The sequence below is a fragment of the Capsicum annuum genome, chromosome 6 (genome assembly GCF_002878395.1).
Source record: "Capsicum annuum cultivar UCD-10X-F1 chromosome 6, UCD10Xv1.1, whole genome shotgun sequence".
NCBI classification, from domain to species: domain Eukaryota; kingdom Viridiplantae; phylum Streptophyta; class Magnoliopsida; order Solanales; family Solanaceae; genus Capsicum; species Capsicum annuum.
This window is the reverse complement of record NC_061116.1, coordinates 227,745,346-227,759,830: the sequence shown is the minus strand read 5'-3', so window position 1 is coordinate 227,759,830 and position 14,485 is coordinate 227,745,346. Positions and strand designations below refer to the sequence as shown.

Sequence of the window (14,485 nt, the reverse complement as noted above, 5' to 3'; positions counted from 1 at the left end):
TCCATCAAGTAAGATTCCGAGGTTGTCCAAAAACATGTATTGTTCTACATTACCAACGAAGTTGTTTCCATTCTATAAAGTGTCAAAATGTTTCATTGATATACCGAAAGGCTCCTATTTCATTGTTGTGATATTGATGATTCCGAAACACATTGTTGATGTACCAATGAGTCTTTATTACATCGTTATTGTATAGAAAGTCTATTACTTGGTTCCTATTGATGTATCATTATTCCAAAGGTACTATATTGGCATGAACACTAATGTAATAATCTCAAAAGCTTTTGAACTAAGTTATTGGAAAGATCTCTTATGTGTGTTACTTGATATACGTGTGGGTGGTAGCTCAGGGGCTTAAACCTAGCATGGGCCGATCCCGATATTTGATATGATTACAGTTGATATGTACTGGGGGCAGCCTAATGGTCACAGTACGGTACAGTATTGATTATTGTTAGGTGGTTGGAGGTTCGGGAGAATGAGGTAATGGCGAATGATAATTGTAAAGAATGAAATGAACGAATGTATACCGTTCCACAAATGTGTTTGAATTCAAGAACCCAATTCAGATTAATGATAAGATAATGTACATGATCCAAAAAGTGTTTATGAAGTGTGGTTCACTTCTATTATGATTTATTCACTTGCGTCTGATTTTCTTGATCCCCCATACCACATATGATTATTTACAGCTTTACATACTCAATACATATTTCGTACTGACGTCCCTCACGGGGGACCTGCATTTCATGCTGCAGGCACAGGTGCTTCAGCTCATTCACAGCATAAATAGGAGTCAGGTCATACAACTATTGTTGGTGAGCTCCAGTTTGCTTCGGAGCTTTCCGAGTCGGTCCCTTATGTTTTGTTATTGTACAGGAGTCATGTGTGGGCGGGGGTTTGTCCCGACCCTAGTTATGTCATGTATATCCTAGAGGCTTTGTAGACATAAGGAAGGGTAAAGTCATAGAAGTTTATATAGTGATGTTATATTTGTATATGTGGTGGCCCTGACGGCCAAGTATTATATATATTTATATTTGTGCGTGTTGTGCTGATACAGGTAATTAGACCCTTCTATATGCAACGAAGTGCTGTCCAAATTTTTGGTGACATGTAAGTGAAAGTACAGGTATTTGAACGGGTTCTCCCGGGCCTTCTCGGCTTTGGGTGCCAGTCCGGCCCGATGGGATTTTGGGGCGTGACAATGATTTTATTGCTTTTGTGAATTCGAGTGTTGTTCAAATAATTCTAAGTGATGGAATTATTGTGAATGATCAAGTTCCAACTATGAATGTAAAATTAAACACTTTTAGTGACCAAAATCAAAATCCCCAAATCGGCGATTTAGCCAAAATCGCGACAAATCCAAAAAAATTAAATGCAAAATCGAACTACTGTGGTACAAATTGGTCACGATGCAGCTATGGGGTTTCAAATGGGAGTTCTTAGCGCCCCTACTCGCAAAAATTCTGATCAGTTGAGTGAAAATTGAAGCTCCAGCCGAAGCTGCAGATTCTAGCGATGAGGTTTCGGTGAGTGTAATAAGGCAAAGTCAACATCAAAATGTTCAGGATGATAATACGAACATACCCACTTTAAAAGTTTTTGAATGCCATTGATGAGTTCTTGGATGTCATTTTTTGAGTTCTTGGATGTCATTGTTTGTGAGAAAGAAGAAGAAGAAGAAGAAAGAACATGAATAAATAAAAAGAATAATTAAAAATGAACAAAGAAAATAAATAAAGAAATATTAAAAATATTTTTTTATTAAAAAAATTTCGTTCTCACTCTCTTTACACACTCTCTTGCCATGTCAGCGTTTGGGGGTAATAATTTTATTTTTAAATAGTTCAGGGGGGTCATAGGACCCCCGCAAAGTATAGTTATATGGTTAGAATTTGGGGTAAAGGTTGGGGTGGGGGTGGGTGGGGGGGCTTTTGACCATTTTTTCTTAAATATAATTAAATATTTTTAACGTCAAAAATCACAAAAATATATATCTTTTGTTATTCTCATTCGCATTTTTTTTTTAAAATTTTCAGGCGATATTGTGACTAGGGGGTGTTCATGGGTCGGGTTGGATCGGTTAGTGGTTGAAATCATAATCAAAATCAATTTAGTCGGTTTTTGAATTTCTAAAACCAAACCAAACCACAAAAAGAAAATAACCGTCGGTTTGGTTCGGTTTTTTCGGTTATTGACTAGCCCACTTCAACCATCTCTATAATAAACTTCTTTTTTTAACCCATCGAAAATAGTATCACATTGAACAATTTCTCATGAAATATTTGTACAGTGATAGACAAATGACACTATAAACTCTTAAAAATCAGAACAAACACATTAAACAAAACCAACATTGAAATGAAAAGCACCAACTTTGTATTGTAGGCACTAAGATTATCCAACAACATACAAACACATACATGTACATTGTAAAATAGAGCTTTGTATTATGTTGCAGTGTACTGCAAGAAGAGACAGTGTTGGGCAAATTTGAGTTATATATTTACTTTAAAGACTAGCTAGGTGAGCTAATCGTATAGGGAAACAATTGAATAAACAAGGAGACATAAAACTATCATTTGAACCAGGGACCATGGTAGTTCATATTGTGAAAAGCTGAAGTAGAAAAAGTGAGGTAGGGACCGTAGGATTAACTTATTAGTAATACTAGGTAGAGTTGGGCTTGAGTTTGGGGCTTTGGGCAATTGGGCTAAAGTATTGGTTGTGCTAGACATAGATTAAAATTTAGTTTTAAATTAAATTTAATAAATATTTATATTTTATTTATAAATTATATATAAATAATTATAATATCTATATAAAATTTATTGGTTCGGTTTGGTTATTTTCACATTTTTTTAAAAGTAAAAACATAACCAAACCAAATAGCATCGATTTTTTTAAATTTAAAACCAAACCTAACTAAACCAAACCAAACGTCGGCTTTTTATAAGTATGTACACATATTTTGTATATTCTTGTTTTATATATATATATATATATATATATATATATATATATATAATCTATCTATAATCTATATCTATATCTATATCTATAATCTATAATATATTAAAAGTGTGAAGGGCCTTAGAAATATTGTTTGAACTTTTTACCCTTCATTAAAAGTATTTGTTTTAGACAAAATCGTCTTTTCACTTTTTTTTTTTAATATTTAAGAGTTAAAAATTAATAAAATATATTTATGATAAAATCTTTTCTTATTTGAATTCAATTAAATTTGGTCCTTAAACATTTCCTTATTTGAATTATATATATCATAAAAGAACTTATACATTGACTACATCGTTATTAAAGTCAATTAAATTATTTATAACATTAGTATTACAAATTTGGTAGTTATTTATTTTTTTTAGTAATAAATGTTTCTCTTAGAAAAAATAAAAATTGTTATAGCTTTTGATTTTTGTTTTTGTCTTTACAAGCTTTTGGTTGATATATTGCGGTGAGTTTTGGACAATTAAGTTGCTTGTGAAAAAATAAAAGTTGGTAATAGATTATAATATTTAACATTTTTAAATCAGTTAGAATTTTAATTTATATAAAAAAGAATTTTGTACAATTCTATTTATAATTTGAAACTTATGATGGTAAAATATATATATGCTTACACTAAAATATATGTTTATGTTTACATTATTATATTAAAGTGTGAAGGATCTTTGAAAAGTAATTTAAACTTTTTACACTTCATTAAATATCTCTGCAATCGATAAAATTATTTAATTTTAAATAATCAAACATTACACGTACGATTAAACTAGTATATATAAATTTACCATAATATGAGTTGAGTGTGGTAGGGTTTAATTTTTGTGGAGAAGGGGATCAATATAAACTCGCTTCCTTAAACGTATTTCCTCGTTGTTTTTTCTCTTTTAAATGGAAAGTTTCGAATACAATCATCTAATTAACTACTTATTTACTGAACGTTTCAATTGGTTTTGTCTCACTCCACAAATGATTGTGGTTTTCTTTGCTTTTGTTTCAGTCAAATAAATAATTTTTACTTTCAATATATTTTTACCATGATATTTTAATATTAAAAACTTTAAAATCACACTCATAAAATTTAAATTTACCATCATATGAGTTGAGTGTGGGTAGGGTTTAATTTTTGTGGACTTGACTTGGAATTATGTGATAGGTGGAAAATAGGTAAGGGAAAAATATAAGAAGACCAAATTAGGTGATGGGCCGTATGTACGCAGCGTGAAGTTGTAAAAGTGCATGACTCGTTCGGCGTGAATTCAGATATGGTAATTACGTTATTCGTCGATAGTATCTTTAAGAAAATTGTAGTTAAGAGCTTTAATAATTTTGTCTTCAACTTTTCAAAGGTCAATTTTTTTGAGATAACTTTATTAGAAATCATAATAAATAATTTGAGACCGAAAATTAATTAGATAATTCTTTCTTGAGTATACTAACTCCCTCCTCTCTCCAGCTAATTAGACGGAATACTTATGTTTTAGAAAAAAACATATCTTTTTAATTTTTGTACTATCACATTAAAATATTATGTTGTATTGTCTTTATTTTGGACTACACAAAGGAAAGCAATCTGTGAAAATATCAGTCTAGAACAGTATATATTTTTATTTTACAAACAATTCCGCTGTATTTTTGAAGAATTATCATGTTACTAATAGTTAAGATGGTATATATCATTCTTTTTTTAAAAAATTAAAAAATTCTTCAACCATCATTCGATATTCAATATTTACTGAACCAACTAACTAATCCATTAGAATTCACGCTTGATAAGCCCACCTAATGGATACGTAAACGATTTCAATCCAACGATTCATTATTTCTAAAGCTTGAACTTATTAAAGTTTTTGTTCGACCTAAAGAAATTCTTATTGGGAATCTTGAAAATAAAGAAGTTTCTTATTCAAGTGTTTGACAGATGCTTGATGATTCGATTAATCAAATTTACCTGATATTCATAAGCCTATTAGGTCATTATTGAAGAGAAAATACTCCCTATTGTTATCAAAGCGATTATATTCATCTTATTACCACAATTTCTAATCACGTACTCTGTCTGTGTTTTTTATTTAACGCGTGCGAATTTGGATCAGTTATATCGGTAAATTAACCACACACACAAAAAGTAAGTCCTATTAATTACTCCTTCTAGTCCTGAATTGTCAACCAAAAATATACAGTAGTACTTATTGGTGGGAGGGCATTTTTGTCAAATTGGTCATGAAAAAGCCAAATCTACTCCATATTTACATCACATTATTTTATTCTATAGTATCTACCTCCATTTCATTTTTTCCATATAAACCCTAAACAAACAGTGCTTCTCCCCTCTCTGCTAGCTCTCCTTTCTCTACCCAATAAATTCCAAAAATACTTTGCTTCCCCAATATTAACAAAAGAAAGTACCAATTATTGATCATCTTTTCAGAAAAAAACAAAACTTTCTTAATATTGTTCAAGCAAACAAAGAAAAAAAAAAAAAAAAACTCCATATACAATTCAACACCGACACACATAGATTTGAAATAGAAAGAGATATACTATATATACTAGCCTTCTCACTCCCATCAATCTCTTCACTTTCCTTTTTTTCTACGAAATATGATTTTGTTACATATAACGATATGAACAGTAACAAAATCAATAAAAGCGATCCATCTAGAACTACGAAGATAAACATCAGATCCTTATAAAAACACTTTTATGGCTTCGAATCACCACGAGAAAATCAACATCGAGACAGTTAGTAATAACAACAGTACTATCAGTAGCAATATAGAGATTTTAGCTTGTTCATCTGCAGCTGCATCATCATCTAGCTCAAGTAGCAGATACGAAAATCAGAAAAGAAGAGATTGGAACACGTTTGGTCAGTACTTGAAAAATCACAGGCCTCCATTGGCACTCTCTAGATGCAGTGGTGCTCATGTCCTTGAATTCCTTCGTTACCTTGATCAATTTGGCAAGACTAAAGTTCACACTCCGGTAGGATTATATTCTCTCGAGAACTCAGTAACTTCTGTTATATCTTTGACTATGAGTTCAATTATCACTGTATGAACTCATCTGACCATGTTGATCCTATAGTTTGTACTCCTTTTTGTCTCAATTTATGTGGCACAGCTAAAATCGAGAGCCAACCAATTTTTTTTTTGATCGAAATTTCTTTATATGGCTTCTAATATTTCAAGTAGTTATTATTGTCATTTGGTACTTCTTAGTACTTAGTTTTCAAATATGAATTTTATTTCATAAAAAGTTTAAAGCTTTGTGTCTGAATTTATGGTCAAAGTTTAGAAATTTCGACTAACTCATAAATTGAGATAGATGAAGTACAAAAGAATGTTGTAGATCAAGGGCGGAGCAGTTGAGTATCACTTATTGAAAAATTATATATTCTTTCTCTATATATAGGTCAAATATTATTTTTTCCCCGATTATGATTTTTTTTTTTTCTTTTTTTACAGATGTGTCCATTTTATGGGCATCCGAATCCACCAGCACCGTGTGCGTGCCCACTTAAGCAAGCTTGGGGGAGCCTTGATGCACTGGTAGGACGACTTAGAGCAGCTTTTGAAGAAAATGGAGGAAAGCCTGAAACGAACCCTTTTGGTGCAAGGGCGGTTAGGCTTTACCTTCGTGAGGTTCGCGATTTGCAATCCAAAGCGAGGGGAGTTAGTTATGAGAAGAAGAAAAAACGGAAGCTCCCTCCTCCTCTTCCACCACCACCGCAACAACTGCTGTCACCACCATCAGGTGATCCATCTTAACTTTATTTATATACGCTCTTAAGAGCATTTGTCGCGTTTATAAGAATATAAATTTTGTTAGTAAGTGCAAAAAGGGTGGTTAGTGATATTTGTAGCACAAATAGATTTTTGCAAAAGTATTGTTAGTTACTGTTGTTGTTCATATACGTACTAGCTAGTGTGACTTGTATAGAGTATAGTAGGACGTACGATGCCATCGATCAATGCTGAAACTGATCAATGACATGTTACTTTCTTCATTGATAATACTACTCCATTTGTCTAAAATTTTGTTGGGATGGTTCGTCTTACCACCAAGTTTAAGACTTTAAGTTAAAAGATAGGAAACTTTTAAAACTCGAGATTTTAAACATGAAAGAATATTTGTGCTTGTAGGTTTTGTAAGTATACAAATACATCATTATATTCTCTTTTGGAATAGTCTAATAAGGAAACAATGTTGTATAAACTGAACCGGAGAGAATACGTGATGTTGCTAGTTTCTTTTTGGATGTTAATATGGTATATATATATATATATACATGAATAGTGGTGGATTCATAACTTAAATGTGTTTATCTTTTAAGTTTCTAAAAATTAATCACACTTCAATTTACTATCTTCCAGAAGAAAAGTTAGTGGAAAAGTGTGAAATTCATATACTTGTATTTCTTTGTGGCTTTAATTTTATCTTCTGCTCTTCACTCATTAAGGGGTCGTTTGGTAGAGTGTATAAGAATAGTGCAAAATATGGTATATTACTAATGCTTGTATTAGTAATGTTTGTGTTAGTTATGCTTGTATTTTTCTTATGCAGTGTTTGATTCGATGTATTAAAAATACATGAATTACATAATTTTTAAATTTTTTTTTTTTTTTTATATAATACCCTCAATATATATGTTGGAAAGGATGCGGAAATTCTTTTGAGGGGTAATAGGGTCTTTAAGCATGTTAAAGCATGCATTAGATCCATTGCATTATTAATGCCATGGATTTTGAGGTATTAATAATACACACTTCAATACACAATAGAGTGCTTGCATTAGTTATACATAAGGTAAAAAGATATACCAAACAAGGTGCTTCTAATACACATTAAACTAATGCATGCATTAAAATTTCAATACACTCTACCAAACGACCCCTATATGTGATAAAGGCTTCGTCATAACGAAAATTGTTAATGTTGCATATTTAATTTAGCTTATGAATTATGATTGACACTCATACTATAATCTTTTAAATTTATTTAGTAGTGTAGGGGTATATATGAAACAACTTGCAAGAAAATACACCAGAATATATATAAGTTGGAGTTGCACTAGAGTATTTGGAAAATTAATGAACTAGCTAAGTATAAATTTAGCCGACTCCAACTCCTTTGAGAAAGTATCAATGAATTATTTAACTGTGAAGCTAACCAAATTTTTAGACAAGTGTTCTGCTAAAGGTCTTAGAATAATTAAAGCAATTAAATAGATGGCAAAAGTTACTACTAGTCATCATCATCCATAATACCTAACTTTTTTTTTACAGTATATATATTTTACATATTCAATTCAGTATCGTCTGCTTAAATTTTTTTTTTTTTCTTCTTCATCTTCTCAAAGGTAAAAGTGCACTGCAATTTGGGTTATGACTTGATCATCAATTACCTTTACGTCGCGCAAAAACCACGGGACAAACTTGAGGTCCAAGCAGTGATCAGTGACGAAGTCAGAAATTCTAACGAATTAAATCGCTATATATAGCTCAACTTGCACGGTGCTATTAGTCTTTTCACTTTTAGTTTTATCCTATATATGCTTTAGTCCAGATTAATTAAGCAGGAGAGCATGCAAGTGCAACTACGTAATTAATTATGTCTTAAATTGCTTTAGAGTCCTTGTTACATTACCTTTCACTTGGATATTATTTCTTTTCTGCTATACAGGTCAGTATGTATATATATCGACTTAAATTCTATGCTTAAAGCTTTATGAAAGAAACTAATTAACTTACAAGACCTAATGAATGTTCACAAGCTTTTCTTAAAATGATGATAGGGTACAGGCTTTATATTTCTCAAAGCATTAAAGGGTTATGGTAAAATTATTCTGTCTTTAACTATTTCTTAATTTGTATGTCAAGTCGATAATGAACAATTGTTGATGAATTGACGGAGTACTAAAATAGTATTTTAATTTCTTATGAAATATTTATTGATGGTATATTTCTTACTTCCTTTGTCCTATTTTAACTCTTCTTTTAGCTTCTTTTATTTCATGCTCATTAAGAAAAAAATAATAAATTAAATATAACGTATGGTTTACTCTATTTATCAAATGATTTTTGAGGATTGAGGAATATTAAAAAGAGATGCGTCTTTGATGTATGTTAATAATATAGATAGAATACAATTATATCAACCTTGATCTTAAATTTCTAAAGTAACATTTATTTTAATGTCAATTTTTTTGAGCTAAAACGAGAATTATGTAAACCAACCCCTAATCAAACATCTAAACCCGACCTCTCATGTATACAAAACTTAAATAAACTCATCTTTTAATGCCATTGTGGACTTCAAAAGAAAATTATCATTGCATTAAATATGTCTTGACAAATTTGGCAACACATAGTATTGTATATATAGGTTGGTGCTTAGTGCTTACGCAAATTTGTCATTTTTCCATTATTATGAAATTATATTATAATACGATTTCTTATGTAACATAATAACGTTGCTTCCCATCAAAATTTAAAAGAATAGATGGTACATAGAACCTACAACTTGGTCTATGAAACACATAAACCACAATCTTGCAAATATATATATTTATATAATGTACTGTTGGGCAGTAAGGGACAGAAAATCAAAGCTAGCATTTATAATTACTGTATTTTTGCAACTGTTTCTACATAGTTAAAGAAAAGGGGCGGGGCGGGGGGGGGGGGGCTCTTTATTAAAAATAAAATAAAATTAGGAATAGTTTGGTTGAGACAGGGAGAGGTGATTCCGTACGATATGCAATAATTTTAACTTATTGAGAATATTATTTTAGATAAAAAATTTAGGAGGTGGGAAATTCAAATAGAAAGTTAGTAGATAGTTGAGAATTAGTACTATTTAGTACTTGTGTAGCAACTATTATTTCATTTTTATTGTTATATGTTGCTTCATTTTTTTAAGCCTATTTTGATATGCATTGTTGGGCATGTCGATAATCTAGCGAAAACATCTTTATCCACAAACATTGATATGTAATGTTTATGTATATTTTATTCTCTCTGTGCAAATATTACTACTATATTGTTTATTATATTGATCAGTGGAACTCTTCTATTTCAAAATACTCGTTATGTTTCGTTTTTCGTGATTTAAATTACATGAACTTTTACCATCGCTTAAGATATGCAATTTATTGATATAAGAACTGCATCTCTAATGTTTTTTAAATACTCTTTTCGTTTCATTATATGTAGCACAACTTTACTTTTTGGTTTGTCCCATAAAAAATATTTTTTCTTATTTGGCTTCTATTTAAAGGCACAATCTGATTTTTACCCCTGTTGATCCCACTAAAATTTAAAGACAGTACTATCATATTTTTACTTTTTTAGAAAAGGCAATTTGGTAAAACGTACAGAGTTTTTATTTACTTTTGAAATTTTGTATCCGATAAAAAAGTAACACATAAATGAAACGAAGTGTTTGGGTAACAAAGCCGAGGAGGGTGAATCTAGGGGATTGAAATAGACAAAATTCAACTCAGATCTAAAAAAATAAAATTCAATATTCTATCATTTTTTTTATCTTTTCTGAAAGTATCTAAATTTTAATTTTATCATACTGTAATCAAATTTAGCTCCAAATATCAACTTTTTAACTTTCAAAAAACATGATAAGTATTACTCCCTCCCTCCTAATTCATATGATGTACTAATTTCATAGAGTTAGATTTTAGCTATGGTGCCTAAATATTTTTTAGAGTAGGGTGGGGGTGGGGGGTAGTTTGGGTATGAAAATGTTTGCATTAAGGGGTCAACTCGGATGGGACGTTGCATTTGACAAAAGAGGTGTGGGGTCCACCCTTACCGTATAATTCCCACGTGCATCCCTGTCATTCATGTCGGGTACAGTAAATTCGTACCCGCTTTTCTGTTGATTAATGGGCCCCATCCAGTTTTTGGACTTTTTTTAAGGGCCCACTCCAATTCAGCATTCATAAATCTTGGGTGTCATTTTTGTGGTGGTTTTTAATTTGTTGTTTAGGTTACAATATATTTTGTGAGCTAACCTAAATTTGTATTTTCATATCATAATTCTAACTTTATGGTCACATAAAAAAAAAATTGTGTTTTGTTAGGCGGAAGTTTGAATATTAAAGACAAAAATTACAGATGATTCTATTTGAAGGATAAATCGTAATATAATCAAATGTAAAGATTGGCTACTTATTCTTTATCTTAGAGGGAAAAATGTTTAGTACAAATGATTATCTTTTTATTACTATTATAATTTAGGAACTTTTTAGATCATGCACAGATTAGATATCTTTTTTTTTTTTTTTTTTGATAAATTGAGAATCATGTGAAAAAATAGTGATCATAATCTAAAAATTTAGGGCAAGCAACACATAATCCGTCAGTTTGAAACTTAATTACAGAAAATCTCGATATTTTACATGATTATTAAAATTTTGATTTTGGATTTGCTGAAATACGTAATTAGCTCCAAAGAAGATACATATTTAGTTAGAATTTTTATAATTACTTTGTAAGAATGAAAATTTATGTAAATATATATGATAAGTTAAGTTGTATATTTATGTTATTTTTCCAAAATCTTAGTATAAGATTTATAAAATGGAAGATCTAAATGAAAGACCAACATGGCAAGCTATTATTATTACTTCCTCATCTATCCTTTTTTAGGTCAGTATTGGACCGTACATATAAGAGAAAGAGAGACTCATTATCCAGTCCACATCAAGAAGCAAAGCAAAGCTCAGTGTTAGTTTTATCAGTCCAAAAGGAGGGGTCACAAACATAAAACACTGAGATTTGGGGGCTCCTCTCTTCACCTCTTTCCACTTTGAGTGGTGCTCATATTTTGGGGAACTTCAATGCTCTCAATTTCATAAATTTGTAGGACTAGTGTGTGTCTTTGAGGATTGTTATTCGATATATGTAGTTAAAGTTGCAAAATATTTGATGTTTCAATCGGTTAATAATCAACTTTGAGATAAACATCCAGTAGCCCCGAACTATGATCAAAGTTGCTACGACACACTCCAACTTCACAGGGTCTTATTACTTCTAACTCAATTTTAGCGTATTTTTATCACCTTTTTGTATTGACGTGACCCCTTTATTACATAAAATGGAGTTCATGTCAAAGATGTCACGTCAGCTAAAAAGGTTGACAAGAGATATCACGTCAGTTAAAAAGATTGCAGAAATACGCTAAAATTATTTCAGTGGGTAATATATAGGTCCCCTGTGAAATTGGGGTGTGTTGTAGCAAATTTGGTTATAGTTCAGGAGGTACTAGATACTTTACTCAGATATACAAAATTGAAGTTTCATATGATTGTGAAGTTTAGACCGAAGAACAAGAAACTATTGGAAGCAATGCTATAACTATTAGTAGTATGGATGGATAACAAGACAATGTATCGAATGTAATGTTACTTACAAACTTTCTACCCTAATTTGCGTCTTCCACAACCTTCTATCTAGTGTCATGTCTCTGTAAGTTGAAACTGTGTGTATGACATGCCTAGTACTTCTTTGATCTACATCTATCTCTCTCGAAATCATTCATAGTCAACCTTTCACTCTTCCATGTTGGGCATCCATATATATACACATTTCTCTTCACATGATGCATGAATCATCTCATACTTACTTTCCACATATTTTCCTCCATCAAAGTCGCTCCCATCTTATCGTGAATATTCTCGTGTCTAATCCTATCTCTCCGAGTACTTTTGTTGTATTTATCTAACTTTTGTAGTTGTAATTAATCACTTACAATGGTGGTTGTGTCTTGTTGCTTGCTAATGTCCTATATACTGAGTTGTAGTACTAAAGTAGCTTAGTTAGGAAAGTACGTACAATTTTATCTTTGCTTGTAAAATTTATTTCATCAAAACGTACAATGTGTCACATGCAATAACTAAACTCTATGTATTACACAGCTAAATGCTTATATACAACTATACAAGTTTACCGTGTTTCAATTTAAACTAACTTTACCTTGTTTCAATTGAACACAAACTTATATACAAGTTTGTTCTAATTAGACTAATATGTTGACTTGGCATATTTCACAAATAAATACGCGTTTGAAAAAATATTATTCCATATAATTAGAAAAATATATCACATACATAAAATAAATCATCTCAATATCTCAAATTATCCATTGGCGCCCTCCAATTTGTTTAAATTCTCAAAAATAGGACACACGTTTACTTTTATTGATTGTGCATTATATTGAATTGATTTCTATCATTAGTCCATTGCAAAGGAGAATTTAGAATATAGATTAATGGGATCAGAAGAGTGTGGTTGTATTATATGTATCTTAATTTTTCTTAATAATATTGTATACCTAATTTCAGTCGGAAGTAATAAGTAGTTAAAGGGAAAAAATTCTAAATATATCACGTAGTTAAACACACTAGTTATCCAAAAGATTAATTTTGGAAAAATTACAGAAACTAGCATCCTGAAGATTATAATTACAATAAATAGCAACACTTTTTCAAAATTACAACTTATAACAAAAGTAACAATATTTTACCCACTTCACAGTAATAGAAGAATATGTATTTTCAGTTGTGCATATGTATTTATGAGTAATACATATATATTTGTATATGTATTTATATAGCAACATTTTACTTAAATACAAATACAATTTGCTATTTTTCGTAATTATGAAACTGTTGCTATAAAAGTTATAATTAAGGCTACAGAATTGCAATTTCTGAATTTTTCTCATTAATTTTTGAAGTTCTCTAAGTGGATCATTTCTCTACATACGTTTGGGCTTTAGGGAGAAAGGCCCAAATTAAAAGAATGAAGTTGAGATTTTTCCAAACTTTGAAAATACTAAAAATTACACAAATACACAACTTATATTTTCAATATTACAAAAAATTCTAATTTCCTAAACATATTACAAAAATCCCACGTATACACAGAATGCTATGTATATGTCGGCTATGTTATGTATATTAATAGGTAGAGAGAGTAAAGCAATTTAAAAAGTGGGAGAGAGTGCAATTACTTTTAAAAGGGTTAGTATTTATGTTATTTGGTAGGTAGGATTTATCGACAAGAGGAGTTGTGGTAAGCACCCTCATTGCCGATTCGAAAGTTGTGAATTCGAGACACCACGATAGCAAATGGGTGTGAAGCTCCTAGGGAGGGGTAAAAAAAAAAGATAGGTAGGATTTTATCGCTTCGATTTCACATGCGTTATTTAAGTTTTATCTTAAAAATATTTAACTTATAGCCATTGCTATGAGACTAATGAAATTAGAGCCTTTCAAGAAATTCAATTGGAATTTGTACTTAATTTGTAGGAATTCCAAGAAAGAATGTTACTATTGCCAATTTACATCAAATTCAAACTATAGAACAATGGATATGCCTAGAATCACATCAACTATTTATTTTTAGTGAGAGATGGGAAAAGGATTAAAAAGATGAAA

The 14,485-nt window shown here is 30.7% G+C and overlaps 1 protein-coding gene across 1 annotated transcript; it reads left to right on the top strand.

Moving 5' to 3' along the window:
- The first annotated feature begins 5,277 nt into the window (after positions 1 to 5,277).
- On the top strand, positions 5,278 to 8,779 carry LOC107875302 (protein LIGHT-DEPENDENT SHORT HYPOCOTYLS 4). Its single transcript, XM_016721964.2, has 3 exons — positions 5,278 to 6,009; positions 6,492 to 6,780; positions 8,387 to 8,779. Exons 1-3 carry the CDS (start codon positions 5,728 to 5,730, stop codon positions 8,413 to 8,415), a joined length of 600 nt encoding a protein of 199 aa, XP_016577450.1. The 5' UTR covers positions 5,278 to 5,727; the 3' UTR covers positions 8,416 to 8,779.
- The last annotated feature ends 5,706 nt before the right edge of the window (positions 8,780 to 14,485 follow it).

Excerpts from the sequence above, each read along its gene's own strand:
- LOC107875302 (XM_016721964.2), top strand. The coding sequence starts at position 5,728 with ATGGCTTCGAATCACCACGAGAAAATCAACATCGAGACAGTTAGTAAT. Across the intron at positions 6,010-6,491 it reads AGACTAAAGTTCACACTCCG|ATGTGTCCATTTTATGGGCA; the intron begins GTAGGATTATAT and ends CTTTTTTTACAG. Across the intron at positions 6,781-8,386 it reads ACTGCTGTCACCACCATCAG|GTAAAAGTGCACTGCAATTT; the intron begins GTGATCCATCTT and ends ATCTTCTCAAAG.